General features: G+C 47.7%; 1 protein-coding gene across 1 annotated transcript; it reads left to right on the top strand.

Annotated features, from left to right (window-relative positions):
- The first annotated feature begins 20,800 nt into the window (after positions 1 to 20,800).
- LOC125513193 (Tetratricopeptide repeat (TPR)-like superfamily protein) lies at positions 20,801 to 23,555 on the top strand. The gene has a single exon (XM_048678223.2). It carries the CDS (start codon positions 20,840 to 20,842, stop codon positions 22,712 to 22,714), a length of 1,875 nt encoding a protein of 624 aa, XP_048534180.2. The 5' UTR covers positions 20,801 to 20,839; the 3' UTR covers positions 22,715 to 23,555.
- Positions 23,556 to 23,578: the final 23 nt, after the last annotated feature.

Genomic DNA, 23,578 nt, shown 5'->3' with positions numbered 1-23,578 from the left:
TGACACGTAGGTCATTAAAGTGCAATCATATGGCTCCAGCAATCATGCCGAATCATGACATGCAGGTCATGTTAATTACATTATATAGTCATCTCATACATAATCAAATTATTATGAGCACTGCTATACCACATCACATGCACATGCAAACCCTCTTGCAAAACCAAGTTAGACGCCTCTAATCGGTTCATGCAAAAACTTGTTATTCATGGCTTCTAAGGTTTCGAAACAAACCGAAGCTACCAACATCCATCATCAAGTATGATAATTCAAGTCGCTAGATTAACTTTGCGGGGTGTATGAAACACGAGATAATAAAATCTCGAGCCCCATACTGAACTTCGTCATACGCATGACCACCGTGCAGATCATATCTACGTTGCCCTTTGGTCCGCGAAACATCCATCTTTCTTTAACTATGGTGGAACCCAAAGAACTGTTAGCACTTCGTTGATCTGTCAATCAGCTTACTCAGGAGCAGCATGAAAGGATCGCGGATTGCCAGAACTTTGTGAGATTCCACCATGCCGTCAAGATCAGGATTATGCAAATTCAAGGGAAGCAACAAGAACATCGGGTAACAGATTTCATCTACTACCCGCACAAATAATTTTTAGTAATAGAACTCATCTATTGCCTAATTATATCGTGCAACACCCATACATCTCTATGTATTCTAGATCGCAACCTGCATCTACGCATAGCACGGCTCATGATGCCACTGTAGGGTAACGCGACAGAAAACAAAAAAATTCCAACTTACGCACTACCCTAGGACCACTATGGAGACTGCATACAAGGTTTGATCTTTTTCGTTACCGACTCGTAGCGCAGTGAGAAGTAGAGTCGATGACGATCAGCGGTGCAGATCCCCGCAGCTAGGATTTACAACCTCCCAACCGCGAGGATGTATACCCTCATCTGCCCCTCGGACAACCCTCCGGGAGGCAGTCGGACAATCCCCCGGACGGTGTCGCGGACAGCCCTTCGAGAGGACCTTCGAAACCCAGACGGTCACCCGGACAGCCCTTCGGCAGGACCTTCTAAACTCAGACGGTCACACGGACAGCCCTTCGAGAGGCACTCTCAAACTAAGACCGAAACTACAATCTCTCTCTACAGAGTTGCACACATACGGTGTCATCTATCCGGCAGGGCTTCGCCGTCCAGAACTAGTTCTCACCGGAACCCAGACAGCCTTTCGGCTCTACGAAACTATTTTGCGGGGAGGGAGAGAGAAGCCAGATCATTGCAATGGCACTTGTATGTGAGAAAGAGTGAGTATGGAGAGTGCCTCTCCACCTCTATTTATAGGAAAACCCAAGGGGTGGGGGGAAACATGAAAAACCCAAAATGCCCACACTTTATGTCACACATAAAAGGGCATAAAGGGCATAAAGGGATGACAAGTGGAGCTCCATGGAGGAGCTGCACCCTCCAACGTCCCACCTTCATGGGGGCCCCAAAGGGGTTTCCTTGATCCCCAAGTCCTTCTAGAAGCCTTTTGGGAAAAGCCCCAAAAGGTGGCTTTCCATAAATATCCCAAAAAGCACTTTCACTATTCACGACGACATTGTTCAGCATCCGTTCGAACTAAAAATATTTGTGTGGGCTTAGAACATTTCCAGTACCCACTAAAATAATGTTCAACGTGTTCTGAAACATTTTTGGATTAGTGATTTTCATCTGCGAAAAGCATCTGAAGTGGTTTCGGCAGCTCAGGAGCAATTCCAGCTTTTATCCCGGAAAATTCCAGAAAGTTTCCAGAATGAATCTGGCACCCTCCAAGAATTATCAGGCATGTGCCAAAACCAATTTGACTTAATAGTATATCCCGAAACAACTTTTCGGTTTCACTGAAACTCACCCGATGACCTCTCTGTGCGGAACTTTTCCGCTGTCCGAAACTTTTCGGTGTCCGAAACTTTTTTGGTGATTTTCTCTCAGACTCCCTGTCTAGTATTCAGCAGATAGATGACCCTTAAGCATGTGACCCTATAGGTTCGGTGAAGTATAGACATGACCCGGAACCCCTTCCGATCAATGATCAACATCGGAGCCGTGGACACCCATATTGACCCCTATACCCACACGAATGAATATTCAAGTGAACCTCCAGTTGCAGTGAGCTATTCCTATTGCTTCACGATATGTCACAAACACCCGAGGTGAGATTTATTGCATCCCCATGGACGAACAATTTGTCCACCATGCAAGTTACCTCGTTACCGGTTTTGTTCTCTTTTCTCGTTTCCGTGTTCCGGCTTTCCTGTGATCAAATCACACCATGTCTAGCCAGACGATGATGGATACCGTAACACCGAGAGGGCCCAAGAATATCTCTCCATCATCGGAGGAGCAAATCCCAATCTTGAGCTATCAAGTTACTTGACACACTTTTCCATGAACCCGTAAGCCGTCGTAATAGCCACCCATTTATGGATGACGTTTAACAAACCCCAAAGTTCATGAAGCAAGTATGAAGAAACTCGATACTCTCATGGTCTAAGGAATTGTGCAAACATTAACTATCTCTGTGATATTACCATAAATTTGTGATGAAAATAATCTCATAGCATAACATCAATCCGGGTCGATTCAAAACATTGTGCCCTCAAGGTTGCTGGCATAGACATGCCCATGATCAGGAAAACAGAACCATCATGCAACACTTGAGCCAGTCTTAGAGGCCAGACTAGGAATACATTTTACCGTTTATTATTCCACACGTGCATATGAGTCTTCCTCCGAGCCTCGTGGTTATTGTAGACTCAAGAACCATAGCAGTTATAGCATGGAACATAAACATAATTTTGAACCGGGATATAATCATTAACATTTATTATTGCCTCTAGGGCATATCTCCTACACCTACGTCTGGAGCGTGGTCAGCTGGGCATGAGATACTGAGCAGCTCTCCCAATCGCCTTTTTCAGGGCCGTGGGGGTGGGAGGAAGAACTGGGAGCGCTAGCCATGTTTGCGCGGTTTCTTGTGGCAAGCTCTAAGGATTTTTCGCCTGGTGTGGAATGGCATCTGAGATTCAATCTCCTTAAGTAGACGCCTTTGATACGTCCATTTTGCATCATGCTTTTATATCGATATTTATTGCATTATGGGCTGTTATTACACATTATGTCACAATACTTATGCCTATTCTCTCTTATTTTACAAGATTTACATAAAGTGGGAGAATGCCGGCAGCTGGGATTCTGGGCTGGAAAAGGAGCAAATATTAAAGACCTATTCTGCACAGCTCCAAAAGTCCTGAAACTTCACGGAAGACGTTTTCAGAATATATAAAAAATACTCGGTGGAAGAGATTCACCAGGGGGGCCACACCCTGCCCACGAGGGTGGGGGCGCGCCCTACCCCCCTGGGCGCGCTCCCCTACCTCGTGGGCCCCCTGGTGGCCTTCCGGTGGCCATCTTCTGCTATATGAAGTCTTTCAATGGGAAAAAATAACAAGCCATCTTCTCGGACGAAACTCCACCGCCACAAGGCGGAACCTAGGGCTCTGGCGGAGCTGTTCTGCCGGGGAAATCATCGCCATCGTCATCACCAGCGCTCCTCTCATCGGGAGAGGCAATCTCCATCAACATCTTCATCAGCACCATCTCCTCTCAAAACCCTAGTTCATCTCTTGTATCCAATTCTTGTCTCCAAGTCCGGAATTGGTGCTAGTAGGTTGCTAGTAGTGTTAATTACTCCGTGTAGTTGATGCTAGTTGGTTTAATTGGTGGAAGATCATATGTTCAGATCCTATATGCATATTAATACACCTCTGATTATGAACATGTTTATGCTTTGTGAGTAGTTATGTTTGTTCCTGAGGACATGGGAGAAGTCTTGCTATTAGTAGTCATGTGAATTTGGTATTCGTTCGATATTTTGATGAGATGTATGTTATCTCTCCTCTAGTGATGTTATGTGAACGTCGACTACATGACACTTCACCATTATTTGGGCCTAGAGGAAGGCATTGGGAAGTAATAAGTAGATGGTGGGTTGCTAGAGTGACAGAAGCTTAAACCCTAGTTTATGCGTTGCTTCATAAGGACCTGATTTGGATCCATATGTTTCATGCTATGGTTAGGTTTACCTTAATACTTTTGTTGTAGTTTCGGATGCTTGCAATAGAGGTTAATCATAAGTGGTATGCTTGTCCAAGTAAGGGCAGTACCCAAGCACCGGTCCACCCACATACCAAATTATCAAAGTACCGAACGCGAATCATATGAACGTGATGAAAACTAGCTTGGCGATATTCTCATGTGTCCTCGGGAGCGCTTTCCTCTATATAAGAGTTTGTCCAGGCTTGTCCTTTGCTACAAAAAGGATTGGGCCACCTTGCTGCACTTTATTTACTTTTGTTACTTGTTGCTCGTTACAAATTATCCTATCACAAAACTATCTGTTACCACTTATTTCAGTACTTGCAGAGAATACCTTGCTGGAAACCGCTTATCATTTCCTTCTGCTCCTCGTTGGGTTCGACACTCTTACTTATCGAAAGGACTATGATAGATCCCCTATACTTGTGGGTCATCAGCCTTCCCTACATGGCCCGGGTGTTATGTGTAAAAATACTTGGACCCTTCATATTCGTCTGACACGTGGAAGCCGAGGAGACAATGGCACAGAAGCCGAAGGGTATAACATTTAATGTAAGGCTGAGTTGTTCGAAGAATTCGCCTTACCAAGATCGAAGATGTAAAGGCTGAATACAGTCCTTTGGTTCAGATGCTTTGAAGTATTTGGAGGAGGAACCCGCCTTGCAATGCCGAAGACAATTTGCATGCCGGACACATCGTCATTGAAGATTGGTTCGGGGGCTACTGAGGGAGTCCTGTATTAGGGGGTCCTTGGGCTTCCGGGCTATGTGACATGGGCTGGACTCATGGGCCTTGAAGATACAAGATGGAAGGCTCTCCCTCATGTCCGGATGGCACTCTCCTTGGCGTGGAAGGCAAGCTTGGCATTCGTATATGAAGATTCCTTCCTCTGTAAACTGACTCTGTACAAACCTAGGCCCCTCCGGTGTCTTTATAAACCGGAGGGTTTAGTCCATAGGGGTAATCATAATCATATAGGCTAGACATATAGGGTCTAGCCATTACGATCTCGAAGTAGATCAACTCTTGTAACCTCTATACTCATCAAAGTTAATCAAGCAGGAAGTAGGGTATTACCTCCATTAAGAGGGCCCGGACCTGGGTAAACATCGTGTCCCTGTCTCCTGTTACCTTCGATCCTAAGACGCATAGTCCGGGACCCCTACCCGAGATCTGCCGGTTTTGACACCGACGAGGAGCGAAGGAAATTCAATCATGGGGAAGAAATGCAACAGGCAGACAATATATCTTTTCCAATCAAAGCACTTGTTGTTAATTTTACTAGCGCAGCCTCCCCTAAGGCGAGATGGGATCAGAAGGATGGTTGAAGCCAAGATGGAATTATGTTAAACTCAATATTGATGTACTGGTGATGGTTGCTTTATAATATAAAGCGAGGGGAAACCCTTTTTCGTCAAACTCAATATCGATACAGCGTTTGATCCGGATTCGTTGCAAGGAACAGTGGGGGATGTCCTCAGAGATAGTAAAGGGAATTTGATTGCTGCTGCGAATAAGAAACTTGATTCTTCTGTCAATGATTTTACAAGGGAGGTGGTCTCTTTGAGGTTTGGTCTAAACCTTGCTTGAGCTATGGGCTGCAACAAGATTGAGGTCAACTCGAATAATCTGTACATGATCACCACAATGCATGATGGTAGTTCTTCTTCTGTGGCTAGTGTGGTCTTTGAGGATTGTTATTTCATTTCTTCATATTTTAGACATGTTATGAGCACTGCTTTAGGGGTTCAATCATGTAGCGCATGAATTGGCAAAATGGGCTAGATTTTCCCTTCCTAGTATTTTTGTAGACTTGGCTCCAAAGGACTTGATTTCTCTGCTTGTAAGAGATGCGATAATTGTCATGAATGAGTGAAAGAAGCTTCGAGCGGGGCTGGTTAGCCAGGCGATCTCAAGGTGAGCAACGGATCCCTTTGTGCGCCATCGGCTCCGCCGCTGGTTCCCTCTCCCTCTGCCAGCCACTCCAGTGGCGGGAGGGAGGAGGAACCTCAGATCTATGCATCTGGTGTGTTATCGGTAGGGTTAGGGTTGAGGGAGTCGTGGCGGTGGCACGTCTGATAAGTTCTCCGCGCTCCGTTCACGGTCAGACGGGGATCTTGCCTTCGTCTAGGAGCCAACAGGTGGGGGATCCTCGGATCTCGTTGAGGTCACGGGCTATGGTGTCTGGAGGTTGACCAGCACTAACCGGTTTGGTCCTCAGATGGGTGGTGGTTGTGTGGAGACAAACATTCTTCTTCCTCCTTGGTATAAGTTTTTGTTGTTGTTCTTCCTCCTTCTTTGTGTTGCTGCTGGAGGGATGTTCCTCTTTGCCCGGGCGGTTCGCCCGGTCGCGGCGCCGGAACCGGATCCTAATTCTCTTCCATATGAAAGAGGCGCATATAGCGGTACTCAAAGTTGATGATGAAGGCTGGTGCAGGCGTGTTGGATGCACATGTGTGTCCTTATCTTTTCGACGCCTCGGCAAAGAAGTTGGGGAGCAGCATGGCGGTGATTATGTCGTGGTTGAAGACGAGGGCCTGTGTAACACCCTCGATGCGACTATATCTCCCACGTGTCGAGGCACGACTTAGAGGCATAATCGCATTGAAGGCATATGTCGCAAGTTAGGCAATCTTCACAACATCCCATGTAATATGAATAATAAAGGGGAGATAACATAGTTGGCTTACACTCGCCACGTCAATCAAGTACATAAATAACATTACATCATCCAAACACTCATGGCCCGACTATGGCGCCAAAATAAAAGAGAACCCAACATGCGACACGGTCCCAATCACCCCCAACTGGGCACCTCTACTGATCATCGGGAAAGGAAACATAGTAACGTTGAGAGTCCTCGTCGAACTCCCACTTGTGCTCATACGCGTCTGCTGGAGCGGAATCATCGGGCCCTGCATCTGGTGTAATAGTAATCTGTGAGCCACAGGGACTCAGCAATCTCGCACCCTCGCGATCAAGACTATTTAAGCTTATAGGTAAGGCAAGGTACAAATATATGTGGAGCTGCAGCAAGCGACTAGCAAAATATGGTGGCTAACTTATTCGCAAAAGAGGGCGAGAAGAGGAGGCAAAGCGCGAGCGAGAAACTAGAGAACAACCTGCGCAAACATTACTCCAACACCATGTCCACTTCCCGGACTCCGCCGAGAAGAGACCATCACGGTAACGCACTCAGTTGATTCATTTTAATTAAGTTAAGGTCCAAGTTATCTACAACCGGACATTAACAAATTCCCATCTACCCATAACTGCGGGCACGGCTTTCGAAAGTTCAATCCCTGCAGGGGAGTCCCAACTTAGCCCATGACAAGCTCTCGCGGTCAATGAAGGAATAGACCTCCTCCCAAGACGTTCCGATCAGACTCGGTATCTCGGTTACTCAAGACACTTCGACAGGTTAAAACAAGACCAGCAACACCGCCCGAATGTGCCGACAAATCCTGATAGGAGCTCACATATCTCTTTCTCAGGGCACACTCAGATTGTCTTAGGTACGGGTAGGCCAGCCCAGAGTTGCCCCTGGTGGCCACCGGTAGCTGACAGGTGGACCAACACTCAGAGGAGCACTGGCCGGGGGGGTTAAAATAATGATGACCCTTGAGTCTGCAGAACCCAAGGGAAAAAGAGGCTAGGTGGAAAATGGTAAAACCACGGTTCGGCATTGCTAGAAAAGCTTTAATCAAGGCGAACTATCAGGGGGTTCCCATTATAACCCAACCGCGTAAGGAACGCAAAATCCGGAACATAACACCGATATGACGGAAACTAGGGCGGCAAGAGTGGAACAAAACACTAGGCGAGAGGCCGAGCCTTCCACCCTTTACCAAGTATATAGATGCATTAAGATAACATGGCAATATAATGATATCCCAACAAGTAAATAAATATTCCAACAAGGAACGGCCTCCAATCTTCACCTGCAACTAGCAACGCTATAAGAGGGGCTGAGCAAAGCGGTAACATAGCCAATCAACGGTTTGCTAGGACAAGGTGGGTTAGAGGTTTGACATGGCAATATGGGAGGCTTGAAAACAAGTGGTAGGCATCGTAACAATGGCATAGCAAAAGAGCGAGCAAACTAGCATAGCAAAGATAGTAGTGATTTCGAGGGTATGATCATCTTGCCTGCACAGTTGTCAGAGTTGACTGGATCCTCGAAAGCAAACACAACGGGCTCCTCGTTAGCGAACTCGTCTCCCGGCTCTACCCAATCAAGACAAACAAGCAACAAGGATACAATCAACCACGTGCAAACTCAAACAACGCAATGCAAAGATGGTATGCTATGCGGGATGCGAAATGCAAGATATGACAGGAAATGCATGAATCTAGCCTCAACTTGGAAAACCAAGTGTGCCATTGGAAATATGAGATGAAATCGCTTGAAAACGATATAAAGAACGCCGGAATCAGAGTTACGGTTTGGAAATGGCAAGCGATTCAAATATGACACCGGTCTGCGATTTACAGCAAGTAGCCACCTAAATGCAATGAGATGAACATGCTACAGCACCCAAACATGACAACAAAATACATGGCAGGGATGCATTCAAGATGCTTAACAAAAGTCTAGCACTGAGCTACGGCCAAATCATCCATTAACAGGTTCAAAAAAGCATGGCAAAAATGCATATGGCAAACAGATCTCAGACTTAGTGAAATTAACACTTATGTGGAATTTCAGATCAGGTAGCACCCTTCGGAGCAACAAAACAACATGCTACAGGACCTGAACATGGCAAAGTAAAGCATGGCATGGAGCTACTCGAAGAGCTTAACAAAAGTCCCTTAGTGACCTTGAGCCAAAAGGGATCAGAAAATACAATTGCAAGCATGTGAACATAGCAAAAACATAATCAGTTATCAGACTTAGTGAAAAACTGGCACATGCTGAAATATAACTCAAGTAGGCATGTTTACGAGCTCGATGCACTCACTACGGTGCAATTCATGACAAGACAAGCATACATCCATCAAGAAGGCACAAAATGCAAGCTAGACATGGCAAGAACAATAACATAGCATGCACGGATCAACTACAACATCATCGGCAAAATTGCAAACAAGTTGACAATCTGCCCAGATTCACGAAGTAGCAAAAGTAGAGCTCGATTGACTCAGGCTAGGGTGCTCCATAATTGCAAACAAAGACATGGATGGATAGAGCACTACAATATTAACAAAACATCCTCACTGATCATCCTCAAAAGAGGCACGGATCACTAGGAAACAACATGAACATATGGCAACATGAGCTAAACAGATCAAGGACTTAGTGGAATTGCTAAGTCCCTGAAAACAGAATTAGCAAGTGCACCACTTTGCAAGCTTGCACTAGTCACCACACACATCACAAAAATACATGGGTTGCACCTCTAGAAAGATGACAAAATCCTTAACAAAACATATGTAGAGCACATGGGCATATCATGCACACATTAATCATGGCAAAAATGACAAAAAGCTAAATGGAGTAACAGATCTAACAATTATCTCAAGTAGCCCTTTTCTAACAGCATTTCGGGCATCAAGATGAACCCAAATGAAAAAGATGCAATGTAAAGAAATGATGTACTCTCTGAGATGAACATTTTGATATGCTATATGCATGAATCGGAGGTACGGATGCAAAGTTACGGGGCTATGAACATGAGCACTTGGATCTGAGAAAACTGGGACTTAGACGAAAATTCAACCTCTCTCAAATCTAGGATTTCACGGAACCCGAGGCGGCGGCGGATCACTGTTCACCGGCGAGTGGTGGTGGCCGGGGCCGGCGAGGACGGCGGGTACTCCGGCGAGGGAGCTCGTCGGCGTCGAGGGGGAAGGAGGAGGACGGCGGAGCGCGGGATCCGAGGAGGCGGCGGCTTCGGGCGGCGGGAACGGCGCGGCAGGGCGGTGGCCCGGCGAGCGGCGGACGAGGCGGGGGGCGGCGACTATGGCGCCACGGTAGCGCCGGACGGCGAGCGGGCTCGGCCGCGGGGAAGAGGAGGCGGGTGGCGGCGCGGTAGATCTGGGCCGCGGGGGGGCCGGATGGGCCTCGCGGGCCTCGGCGGCGGTGGCGGCGGCGCGCCACGTGGCAGCTTGCCACTGGTGCGGGCGGGCAGCGGCGATTTTGTCCGGCCCGGACGGACGTGTCCGGCCGGCGTGGAGGCGAAATTAGGGTTTTCAGGGGAGAGGAAGATCCGGATTTGGAGGGGTGCTAGTTTTATAGGTAGAGGGAGCTAGGAGAGTCCAAATGAGGTGCGGTTTTCGGCCACGCGATCGTGATCGAACGCTCTAGGTGATGGAGCAGAGTTAGGTGGGTTTTGGGCCAAATTGGAGGGGTGTTGGGCTGCAACACACAGGAGGCCTTTTCGGTCCCTCGGTTAACCGTTGGAGTATCAAACAAAGTCCAAATGGTACGAAACTTGACAGGCGGTCTACCGGTAGTAAACTAAGGCCGCTTGGCAAGTCTCGGTCCAATCCGGAAATGTTTAATCCCCACACACGAAAGAAAGCTAGAAATGACCACCGGAGGAGAACGAAGCGCCGGAATGCAAAACGGACAACGGGGAAAATGCTCGAATGCATGAGACGAACATGTATGCAAATGCAATGCACATGATGACATGATATGAGATGCATGACAACGATAATAACACAAGGAGACAAAGACCCGAACCCGATATAATAAAAATAACTTAACGCCCGAAACGGCAAGAGTTGGAGTACAAATTGGGAAAGTTACATCCGGGGTGTTACAACACTCCACCACTACGAAAGGATCTTGTCCCGAGATCTAGGACTGAAAGAACGTCGGGTACTCAGAACGGAGGTGATCCTCGCGTTCCCAGGTAGCTTCACGGTCGGAATGGTGTGACCACTTGACTTTGAGAAATTTGATTGACTTGTTGCGAGTCTTGCGTTCAGTCTCTTCAAGAATAGCAACTGGGTGCTCACGATAAGAGAGATCTTCTTGGAGCTCAATGTCCTCGAAGTTGACGGTGCGTTCAGGAGTCTTGAAGCACTTTCGAAGCTGAGAGACATGGAACACGTCATGAACATTTGCAAAGTTTGAAGGAAGCTCGAGTTGATAGGTGAGGTCGCCTCTCTTGCTGACAATCTTGAAAGGTCCCACGTATCTAGGGGCAAGCTTCCCTTTGATACCGAAGCGACGAGTACCTTTCATAGGAGAGACGCGGAGGTAAACATGATCTCCGATCTCGAAAGCCAAATCACGGTGCTTACTATCATAGTAGCTCTTCTGGCGGGATTGGGCTGCTTTGAGGTTATCACGAATGACTTTGCACATTTCTTCTGCCTCTGTGATTAAGTCATTACCCAAAAGCTGACGTTCACCGGTTTCAGACCAGTTGAGAGGGGTACGGCACTTCCTGCCATACAGAATTTCAAATGGGGCCTTGCCCGAACTTGCTTGAAAATTGTTGTTGTAGGAGAATTCAGCATAAGGAAGACAATCCTCCCACTTCATGTCGAAGGAGATCACACAAGCCCTGAGCATATCTTCAAGAATCTGGTTGACACGCTCGACTTGACCGCTAGTTTGAGGATGGAAAGCTGTGCTGAAACGGATGTTGGTGCCCATGGCCTTCTGAAAAGAATCCCAAAACTTCGAGGTAAAGATGTTGCCACGGTCTGAAGAGATCACTTGAGGAATACCATGCAGAGAGACAATACGAGAGGTATAGAGTTCCGCCAATTGAGCTGCAGTGATCGACTCTTTGATAGGCAGAAAGTGAACCACTTTGGTGAGTTTGTCGATGACAACGAATATAGCATCATTGCCACGCTTGGACTTTGGAAACCCAGTCACGAAGTCCATCTCAATGTGGTCAAACTTCCATTCTGGAATGGCAAGAGGTTGGAGGAGACCAGCTGGCCTTTGGTGTTCTGCCTTCACTGTTCTGCAGACATCACATTCATTTACGAATTGAGCAATCTCGCGCTTCATTCGAGTCCACCAATAAGCTTGCTTGAGGTCCTGATACATCTTCGTGCTCCCAGGGTGGATGGAGAGGAGAGAATTGTGAGCCTCATTCATGATCACTTTACGGAGGTCACCTTTGGGTACAACAATACGATCCTCGAAGAAGAGAGTGTCCTTGTCATCAAGGCAGTAGCACTTATACTTGGGTTGACTCTTGGCAATCCCAATCTTCACCTTTTTTACCATAGCATCAAGAAGTTGAGCTTGGCGAATCTGGTCTTCTAAGGTAGGAGAGACTAGAAGGTTGGCGAGGAAACCTTGGGGAACAACTTGCAGGTTATGTTTGCGGAAAGCTTCACAAAGCTTGGGTTGATAAGGCTTAAGAATCAGACTGTTGCAGTAAGCTTTCCTGCTCAAAGCGTCAGCAATCACATTGGCCTTGCCTGGAGTATACTCAATACTCGGATTATACTCTTGAATCATTTCGACCCATCGAGTTTGCCTGAGGTTGAGATTAGGCTGAGTGAAGATGTACTTGAGACTCTTGTGATCAGTGAAAATGTCCACTTTTCTTCCCAATAGAAGATGTCTCCAAGTCAAAAGAGCATGCACAACTGCCGCCAACTCGAGATCATGAGTGGGGTAGTTCTTCTCATTAGGCTTCAACTGGCGAGATGTATAAGCAACAACTTTCTTCTCTTGCATCAATACTGCGCCAAGACCTAGGAGAGAGGCATCACAAAAGACCTCGTACGGCTTGGATTCATCAGGCGGAGTCAGAACTGGAGCAGTGATCAATTTCTCTTTCAAAGTGTTGAAAGCAATGTCACACTCCGGAGACCAAACGTACTTGACGTGCTTCTGAAGAAGATTTGAGAGAGGTTTCGCGATCTTAGAAAAGTTTTCAATGAATCTTCGACAATAGCTTGCGAGACCGAGGAAGCTACGGAGTTGCTTCGTGTTCTGAGGAGGTTCCCAATTCACAATTGCAGACACCTTCTCAGGATTCACGGCAATGCACTTGGCAGAGATGATATGACCAAGATAAAGAACCTCATCGAGCCAAAATTTACACTTGGAGAACTTGGCGTAGAACTGATGTTCTCTGAGCTTATCGAGAACCAAACGCAAGTGCTTGGCATGATCTTCCTTGTTCTTCGAGAAAACCAGAATGTCGTCGAGATAGACCAAAACGAAATCATTGGTGTAGGCGTTGAAGATGAAGTTCATCATGCGAGAGAATGTTGGAGGAGCGTTGGCGAGGCCAAAAGACATGACAGTGTATTCATATGAACCAAAGCTTGTCCTGAAAGCCGTCTTGGGAATATCTTGCTCACGGATATGAATCTGATGATAACCCATACGGAGATCAAGCTTGGAGAATACTTGAGCACCTTTGAGTTGTTCGAACAGCTCATTGATGTTGGGAAGTGGGTATTTGTTCTTGATGGTCTTCTTGTTCACTGGACGGTAATCAACACAAAGTCGGTCCGTTCCATCCTTCTTCTTCACAAAAAGAACACCACAACCCCACGGAGAAGAACTAGGCCGGATGAGACCCATTTTCTCTTGAATATCGAGTTGCTTCTTCAGCTCCTTCAACTCTTCAGGTCCGAGCTTGTAAGGACGTTTGCACACAGGTTCCGTGCCAGGCTCAAGATCAATAACGAATTCAACTGGCCGGTGCGGAGGCATTCCTGGAAGCTCTTCTGGAAAAACGTCTTGATATTCGCAAATGACTGGAATTTGAGAGATGGCATCCAATTCACCCTTCTCATTGAGAGAAAACAGACGGATGGTATCATCACGAGCGGCAAAGACAATTACATCCTCAGACGAATGAGTCAATTGAATCTTCCTTGCAGCACAATCAAGCTGAGCCTTGTGCTTAGAAAGCCAATCCATTCCGAGAATAAGATCAATATCCGAGTCACCAAGAACCGTTGGAGAAGATAGAAACCTGTAGTCTCCCAAGGTGATAGTAACATCCGGAGCAATGGAGTTAGCATGCATGCGCTTACCGGGAGAGACAACTGCTAATGGACTAGGCAAAATTTGCAAAGGCAAACCATGCTTAGATGAAAACGGTCTCGAGATGAAACAATGCGATGCACCCGTGTCAAAAAGAACTTTTGCAGGAATATCATTAACAGAAAGGTTACCCATGATGACATCTGATGAGTCCTCTGCCTGAGCTGCATTCATTAAGTTGACCTTGGCGTGCTTGGGGTTATGCTTGACCACAGCTGTACTTGTCGATCTGACAGGAGGAGGGTGGGAAGACGCCTCTGGTTGAAACACTTGTTGGCATAGTGACCCTTCTGTTGGCACTTGTTGCACGTGACCTCTGAAAGCGAACGGTGATACGGAGCACTCGATCTTGGAGCTTGAGACGAAGTCTTGTTCTGAAAGTCAGGGTTGGGTGGGTGGGAAGAACCACTACCACCTTTGCTCTTCTGCTGATACGACTGACGAAACGGAGGAGGGGGAAGCCAAAACTTCTGCTGCTTGGCCACTTGAGTAGAGGAAGAAGGAGTAACATCTCTGGCTCGCTTCTTGGAAGCATCACACCTTAACTGAGCAGCCTCTTGCTTCAATGCCATGTTGTAGAACTCATCGTATCTCAAGGGCTCGAAGAGAACAAGAGCTAGCTGAATTTCTTCTCTGAGACCACCCCTGAACTGGTATATCATGCTCTTCTCATCAGGGACGTCCTGCTTGGCAAAGCGGGCGAGCTTCTGGAACAACTTGTTGTAGTCATAGACAGACAAAGAGCCTTGCTTCAGGTTGCGGAATTCCTCACGCTTGCTTTCAACCACGCTCTGGGGAATATGATGAGCTCGGAAATCTCGACGGAAATCATCCCAAGTGATAACACGTCCACCTCTGGAATCCTTGTACTGCTGGAACCATTCCGCAGCTTGATCTTTGAGTTGGAAGGAAGCGAACTTGACAAAGTCCTCAGGCCTGACGTTACTGCACTCGAAATGCTTGCACAGATCCACAAGCCAATCGTCAGCATCGGTTGCCTCAACACAATTGCTGAAAGTCTTTGGCCCGTTAGCAAGGAACTGGTTGAGTGAAGCAAAGTGATTCTGATTGCTGCCTTGATTCCCTTGGTTGCCTTGATTGCGCTCTTGAAGAATTTGCATGATCAACTGTGTGTTTGCATTGGTTGCGGCCATCACAGCTTGCCATGCCTCCGGAGGAGGTGGAGGTGGTGGCGGATCAGGATTCGGAGTCGTGCGCGTTGGAGGAGCCATCCTGAAGAGGTTGACATACATTAGCACATTGACAGACAAATATTGAAGCTGAATCCAACGGAATGAAAATTGCAACATATAGTCTTCACATCCGAACAAAATGAACGAATGCATTCCTCTTGAAATGGTCACATATCCATAAATTGAGAAGCCACGTAGAATTAAGGTAGAGAAATAAATCAACAAGGTACGGATCAAGAACGAATAATCGGTAAGAAATTCCAATCTCAAACCAATATCCATGGAAGAAGAACTAGAGCTACTAGAATTCCCACCTATGAAACTCCCGAACCTTTCTGGTTATGCAATCAGGTGTTGGGGATACAGGGGAAGCATAATATCTCACCCAAATCTAGCAAATCCTACATCCCGCTGTATCCATCCTTCAACACATAACCAAGAAACCTTCGGAAACCATCTACCTCAACCTTCGAAAAGCATCCGTTATACAAGTTATGGCGATACTCCCGAACTCCCGCCCCAGTACTGGGTGGCGTCGAGGTTATCTCACCAACGAACTGCATAAAAGAGATTTTCGATGTCGACGTACTAAACTCAGGTATTCCAGAACTGCAACGATAAAATTATGATGACAACACCTCAGAGCTCAACTCTCCGGGACACTTCCACTAAACCCCTGACAGGAGGCACCAAGACAATGTTCTCACTATAAAACCATCGGAACGATTCCAAGATACCCGCGTGATCCTAAAAAAAATTAATGAAATTTGAGAAGAGAAGAGTCAAAACTCTACGTCGGGATGCCTTACCAGAGCGATGAGGAGACTGGGAAGTAAAAAGAATTCCTAATCTCTCCGATATATAATTCCTAAAAGACTCAAAACATTTTTCTAGACACAACTCGGCCGCTAAAAACGATCAAGCAATGGGGCTCCTAAGGTCGGGGAAGGCTCTGATTACCAACTTATAACACCCTCGATGCGACTATATCTCCCACGTGTCGAGGCACGACTTAGAGGCATAATCGCATTGAAGGCATATGTCGCAAGTTAGGCAATCTTCACAACATCCCATGTAATATGAATAATAAAGGGGAGATAACATAGTTGGCTTACACTCGCCATGTCAATCAAGTACATAAATAACATTACATCATCCAAACACTCATGGCCCGACTACGGCGCCAAAATAAAAGAGAACCCAACATGCGACACGGTCCCAATCACCCCCAACTGGGCACCTCTACTGATCATCGGGAAAGGAAACATAGTAACGTTGAGAGTCCTCGTCGAACTCCCACTTGTGCTCATACGCGTCTGCTGGAGCGGAATCATCGGGCCCTGCATCTGGTGTAATAGTAATCTGTGAGCCACAGGGACTCAGCAATCTCGCACCCTCGCGATCAAGACTATTTAAGCTTATAGGTAAGGCAAGGTACAAATATATGTGGAGCTGCAGCAAGCGACTAGCAAAATATGGTGGCTAACTTATTCGCAAAAGAGGGCGAGAAGAGGAGGCAAAGCGCGAGCGAGAAACTAGAGAACAACCTGCGCAAACATTACTCCAACACCGTGTCCACTTCCTGGACTCCGCTGAGAAGAGACCATCACGGTAACGCACTCAGTTGATTCATTTTAATTAAGTTAAGGTTCAAGTTATCTACAACCGGACATTAACAAATTCCCATCTGCCCATAACCGCGGGCACGGCTTTCGAAAGTTCAATCCCTGCAGGGGAGTCCCAACTTAGCCCATGACAAGCTCTCACGGTCAACGAAGGAATAGACCTCCTCCCAAGACGTTCCAATCAGACTCGGTATCTCGGTTACTCAAGACACTTCGACAGGTTAAAACAAGACCAGCAACACCGCCCGAATGTGCCGACAAATCCCGATAGGAGCTGCACATATCTCTTTCTCAGGGCACACTCAGATTGTCTTAGGTACGGGTAGGCCAGCCCAGAGTTGCCCCTGGTGGCCACCGGTAGCTGACAGGTGGACCAACACTCAGAGGAGCACTGGCCCGGGGGGGTTAAAATAATGATGACCCTTGAGTCTGCAGAACCCAAGGAAAAAAGAGGCTAGGTGGCAAATGGTAAAACCAAGGTTGGGCATTGCTGGAAAAGCTTTAATCAAGGCGAACTATCAGGGGGTTCCCATTATAACCCAACCGCGTAAGGAACGCAAAATCCGGGAACATAACACCGATATGACGGAAACTAGGGCGGCAAGAGTGGAACAAAACACTAGGCGAGAGGCCGAGCCTTCCACCCTTTACCAAGTATATAGATGCATTAAGATAACATGGCAATATAATGATATCTCAACAAGTAAATAAATGTTCCAACAAGGAACGGCCTCCAATCTTCACCTGCAACTAGCAACGCTATAAGAGGGGCTGAGCAAAGCGGTAACATAGCCAATCAACGGTTTGCTAGGACAAGGTGGGTTAGAGGTTTGACATGGCAATATGGGAGGCTTAAAAACAAGTGGTAGGCATCGTAGCAATGGCATATCAAAAGAGCAAGCAAACTAGCATAGCAAAGATAGTAGTGATTTCGAGGGTATGATCATCTTGCCTGCACAGTTGTCAGAGTTGACTGGATCCTCGAAAGCAAACTCAATGGGCTCCTCGTTAGCGAACTCGTCTCCCGGCTCTACCCAATCAAGACAAACAAGCAACAACGATACAATAAACCACGTGCAAACTCAAACAACGCAATGCAAAGATGGTATGCTATGCGGGATGCGATGCGGGATGCGAAATGCAAGATATGACAGGAAATGCATGAACCTGGCCTCAACTTGGAAAACCAAGTGTGCCACTGGAAAGATGAGATGAAATCGCTTGAAAACGATATAAAGAACGCCGGAATCGGATTTACGGTTTGGAAATGGCAAGCGATTCAAATATGACACCGGTCTGCGATTTACAACAAGTAGCCACCTAAATGCAATGAGATGAACATGCTACAGCACCCAAACATGACAACAAAATACATGGCAGGGATGCATTCAAGATGCTTAACAAAAGTCTAGCACTGAGCTACGGCCAAATCATCCATTAACAGGTTCAAAAAAGCATGGCAAAAATGCATATGGCAAACAGATCTCAGACTTAGTGAAATTAACACTTATGTGGAATTTCAGATGAGGTAGCACCCTTCGGAGCAACAAAACAACATGCTACAGGACCTGAACATGGCAAAGTAAAGCATGGCATGGAGCTACTCGAAGAGCTTAACAAAAGTTCCTTAGTGACCTTGAGCCAAAAGGGATCAGAAAATACAATTGCAAGCATGTGAACATAGCAAAAACATAATCAGTTATCAGACTTGGTGAAAAACTGGCACATGCTGAAATATAACTCAAATAGGCATGTTTACGAGCTCGATGCACTCACTACGGTGCAAGTCATGACAAGACAAGCATACATCCATCAAGAAGGCACAAAATTCAAGCTAAACATGGCAAGAACAATAACATAGCATGCACGGATCAACTACAACATCATCGGCAAAATTGCAAACAAGTTGATAATCTGCCCAGATTCACGAAGTAGAAAAAGTAGAGCTCGATTGACTCAAGCTAGGGTGCTCCATAATTGCAAACAAAGACATGGATGGATAGAGCACTACAATATTAACAAAACATCCTCACTGATCATCCTCAAAAGAGGCACGGATCACTAGGAAACAACATGAACATATGGCAACATGAGCTAAACAAATCAAGGACTTAGTGGAATTGCTAAGTCCCTGAAAACAGAATTAGCAAGTGCACCACTTTGCAAGCTTGCACTAGTCACCACACACATCACAAAAATACATGGGTTGCACCTCTGGAAAGATGACAAACCCTTAACAAAACATATGTAGAGCACATGGACATATCATGCACACATTAATCATGGCAAAAATGACAAAAAGCTAAATGGAGTAACAGATCTGACAATTATCTCAAGTAGCCCTCTTCTAACAGCATTTCGGGTATCAAGATGAACTCAAATGAAAAAGATGTAATGGAACGAAATGATGTACTCTCTGAGATGAACATTTTGATATGCTATATGCATGAATCGGAGCTACAGATGCAAAGTTACGGGGCTATGAACATGAGCACTTGGATCTGAGAAAAGTGGGACTTGGACGAAAATTCAACCTCTCTCAGATCTAGGGTTTCACGGAACCCGAGGCGGCGGCGGATCACTGTTCACCGGCGAGTGGTGGTGGCCGGGGCCGGCGAGGACGGCGGGTACTCCGGCGAGGGAGCTCGTCGGCGTCGAGGGGGAAGGAGGAGGACGGCGGAGCGCGGGATCCGAGGAGGCGGCGGCTTCGGGCGGCGGGAACGGCGCGGCGGGGCGGCGGCCCGGCAAGCGGCGGACGAGGCGGGGGGCGGCAACTATGGTGCCACGGTAGCGCCGGACGGCGAGCGGGCTCGGCCGCGGGGAAGAGGAGGCGGGCGGCGGCGCGGTAGATCTGGGCCGCGGGGGGGGCGGATGGGCCTCGCGGGCCTCGGCGGCGGTGGCGGCGGCGCGCCACGTGGCAGCTTGCCACTGGTGCGGGCGGGCGGCGGCGATTTTGTCCGGCCCGGACGGACGTGTCCGGCCGGCGCGGAGGCGAAATTAGGGTTTTCAGGGGAGAGGAAGATCCGGATTTGGAGGGGTGCTAGTTTTATAGGTAGAGGGAGCTAGGAGAGTCCAAATGAGGTGCGGTTTTCGGCCACGCGATCGTGATCGAACGCTCTAGGTGATGGAGCAGAGTTAGGTGGGTTTTGGGCCAAATTGGAGGGGTGTTGGGCTGCAACACACAGGAGGCCTTTTCGGTCCCTCGGTTAACCGTTGGAGTATCAAACGAAGTCCAAATGGTACGAAACTTGACAGGCGGTCTACCGGTAGTAAACCAAGGCCGCTTGGCAAGTCTCGGTCCAATCCGGAAATGTTTAATCCCCACACACGAAAGAAAGCTAGAAATGACCACCGGAGGAGAACGAAGCGCCGGAATGCAAAACGGACAACGGGGAAAATGCTCGAATGCATGAGACAAACATGTATGCAAATGCAATGCACATGATGACATGATATGAGATGCATGACAATGATAACAACACACGGAGACAAAGACCCGAACCCGAGATAATAAAAATAACTTAACGCTGGAAACGGCAAGAGTTGGAGTACAAATTGGGAAAGTTACATCCGGGGTGTTACAACCTGCTAGGGTCTAGATACAGATTATTCTGTTGCAGTGGTCTCCTCACAAGGTTAAAGAATGATGACACAGAGCTCCGGAGGTCTTCTCGTTTTGCTGGTTGTTTGAGGGTGCTCTATGTTGTTTTTTTATTATGCGTGTGTTAGGGTATCCTCGTTCGGGTTTAAAGCTTTGTATTATATCGTGATTTGAATACAAGCATACTTTCTAAATATAGTGAAACTTTCAAAAAAAAAGTATAGTACTCTTCCTTCTTAAGAGAATTTTGTATAGCAATATAGTACTTCGGTGTTGTGGGAAGTCGCGTGCATTTTCAACGCTGCCACGCTGACCAGTTCTAATGGGCACGGCAGGGAAGCCGCCGGCGCAGCCGGAGCCCGCGTCGGTGGCGGCGGCGAGGAAGCTGCACCTCCTCCTCCGCTCCCGCGACCTGCGCCCGGCGCTCGAATACCTCAGCTCCCTCCCCTCGCCGCTCACCCTCCTCCCCAACCACGCCCTCAACGCCCTCCTGCGCACGCTCGCCGCCGCCGGCCGCGTCCGCGCCGCCACCGACCTCTTCCGCCGCATCCCCGCGCCCACCGCGCACTCCTTCAACTCCCTCCTCGCCGCGCTCCTCCGCCGCGGCCGCACCCGCGCGGCCAACGCCGTCCTGGCCGCCTTCCTCCGCTCCCCACGGGCCACGCCCGACGCCGCCACCCTCAACACCCTCCTCCACGGCCTCTCCACCGCCTCCCCGCGCCCGTCGCCTCCCGCACTCGTCAGGCTCTTCCGCTTCCTGCCGGAGACCTACGCCTTCGCCCCCGACGCCATCTCCTACAACTCGCTGCTCTCCGCTCTATGCCGCGCCGGTGACCTGCAGGCCGCGCGCAAGCTGTTCGACAAAATGCGCGTCGGAGAAAAGGATTGCAAAGCTTCTGTGTCTCCCAATGTCATCACTTACACGACCATGATCAAGGCGTACTGTGTAAGGGGCCTGGCCGACGAGGCGCTCGCGGTCTTCAACATGATGGCTGCGGATGGTGTGGCGCCGAACAGGATCACCTACAACACGATGATCCAGGGGTTCTGCGAGGCCGGCAGGATGGAGCTGGTGAAGGGGTTGCTGGAGACAGACTCGTTTAAGCCAGACACGTGCACATTCAACACACTGATGTCCGCACATTGCGGCGAAGGGCGGATCAGGGAGGCGATGGAGGTGTTCGGCCAAATGGCGGAGCTCCGTGTGAGTCGTGACTCTGCAAGCTATAGCACGGTGATCAGGGCGTTGTGCGAGAACAGGGAGTTCGTGAAGGCTGAGGCGCTTGTGGATGAGCTTTTGGGAAAGGAGGTGCTCACGAAACGAGGGGGTTGTGTACCGCTCATTGCGGCATACAACCCAGTTTTTGTGTACTTGTGTGAGAATGGGAAGGCAAAGAAGGCAAGGGTGCTGTTTGGGCAATTGTTGGATCGGAGGAGCAAGGTCGACTTTGCTGCATTCAAGACATTAATTCTAGGGCATTGCAAGGAGGGAGATTTTGAAGAAGGGTACCAGCTGGTGCTCTCAATGTTGAAGAGGGATCTTGTGCCTGATGATGAATGCTACATTGCCATCGTAGAGGGATTTTCACAGAAAGGAAGGATGAAGGTTGCATGGGAGGCCCTACACAGGATGCTGAACAGTGGTCTCCGGCCTAGCACAAGCACGTTCCACTCGGTTCTTTTAGGACTTCTGAAAAAAGAAGGTTGTGCAAAAGAAGCTGCAGACTTGATTGAGATAATGCTAGAGAGGAAGATTCGCCAGAATTTGGATCTTTCGACCAATACGATTGACGCATTGTTCAAAAGCAGCCTAAATGACCGTGCTTACAAAATCATCACATCTCTATATGACCAAGGCTATTACATCAAGATGGAAAAATTAATCGCGGACCTCTGCGAGGAAAAGAAGTTCACAGAGGCAGCCGAACTTACCTTGTTTAGCTTGCAGAAGCGTCATGATTTGGGCGTGTCGATATCCAGTACGGTTCTGGATGGCCTTTGCACAACTGGTAGAGCTTCAGATGCGTTCCGGCTTTTCTACAAACTCATTGAGAGCGGAAGCAGTTCTGCTGCCGTTGAACCTCGCAGTTTGGTTGCACTTCATCATGCGCTTGATGAAGATGGAAAACAGAAAGAAGCTGATTTTGTTGCTAAACAAATGAGGCGTGCGGCTGCCAGAATTAGGGAAATGGTCTAAAAGAGTTAGCATTGTCCCAGGAACCAATTCAAACTCTACGGTCTATGCTGCTCCAGCCTTGAACAGAGACTAGGATGCAGAAGCTGGACTTCCAAGCTCTCGGCTTGATCAACTGCCTGACAAGAAATGGATCGTTGAGGAATGTTAGATGTTGTAAGAACGCAGACAGCAGATCAAATCAATCTATGCTCAACCATCCTTAGAATGGTTTGCTTGGGCCATTTCTTCTCAACGGTTGCCCTATCCATCTTTCAGATGAAATGCAGTGATCGAAAACAAGACAGCAAACTACTATGAAGACCTTGAAGAGCAGGTTCGCTGGAGATCAAAGCGTGCGTAAACCCTACAATCGCATTAGGCAAAAGATCCATATGAGCTATGTTGAACTTGGTGAGTTTACGGTAATGGCATTTGCCACGAAATGTACACAGTTCTTTGCAGTGTGCAAGTCCTCATCCATGGCGCTCTTTTTATCTTGCGGGAAGTACCCCTGTTGTTGCGAGATTCTCCTCATACAGTTAGGGAGCTAAACATGGATGTGTGGAAGTGATTTCATCATCTCAAGTATTCTTGCTCGGAGGATCCGACTGTGCAAGGCATGCTGAAGACCCAACCTTGTTCGGTATGAACAGGGATCTCAAAGACGAAACCAGGTCCTTTTTTCTTTGTTGCAAAACACCAGTTTATATTAGATCATTAGCAAGAATGCCCGGGAACTTGTTTTCAGTGCCAAGATATAAGTTCTTTTTTCTAGGCAGAAATGGGAGTTCACATAATCCTAGGAAATTAGATTGCAATGCTCATTATCTGATATAACAAGTTATCATGTTTAGTTGCATCAGATGTTACTGGTATCGATTGTAC

Source organism: Triticum urartu, chromosome 6A, assembly GCF_056163025.1.
Source record: "Triticum urartu cultivar PI428250 chromosome 6A, HENAU_Tu73, whole genome shotgun sequence".
Classification (NCBI taxonomy): Eukaryota; Viridiplantae; Streptophyta; class Magnoliopsida; order Poales; family Poaceae; genus Triticum; species Triticum urartu.
The sequence above is the reverse complement of the archived record's forward strand: the minus strand, read 5'-3'. Positions and strand labels throughout refer to the sequence as shown.

Excerpts from the sequence above, each read along its gene's own strand:
- LOC125513193 (XM_048678223.2), top strand. The coding sequence starts at position 20,840 with ATGGGCACGGCAGGGAAGCCGCCGGCGCAGCCGGAGCCCGCGTCGGTG.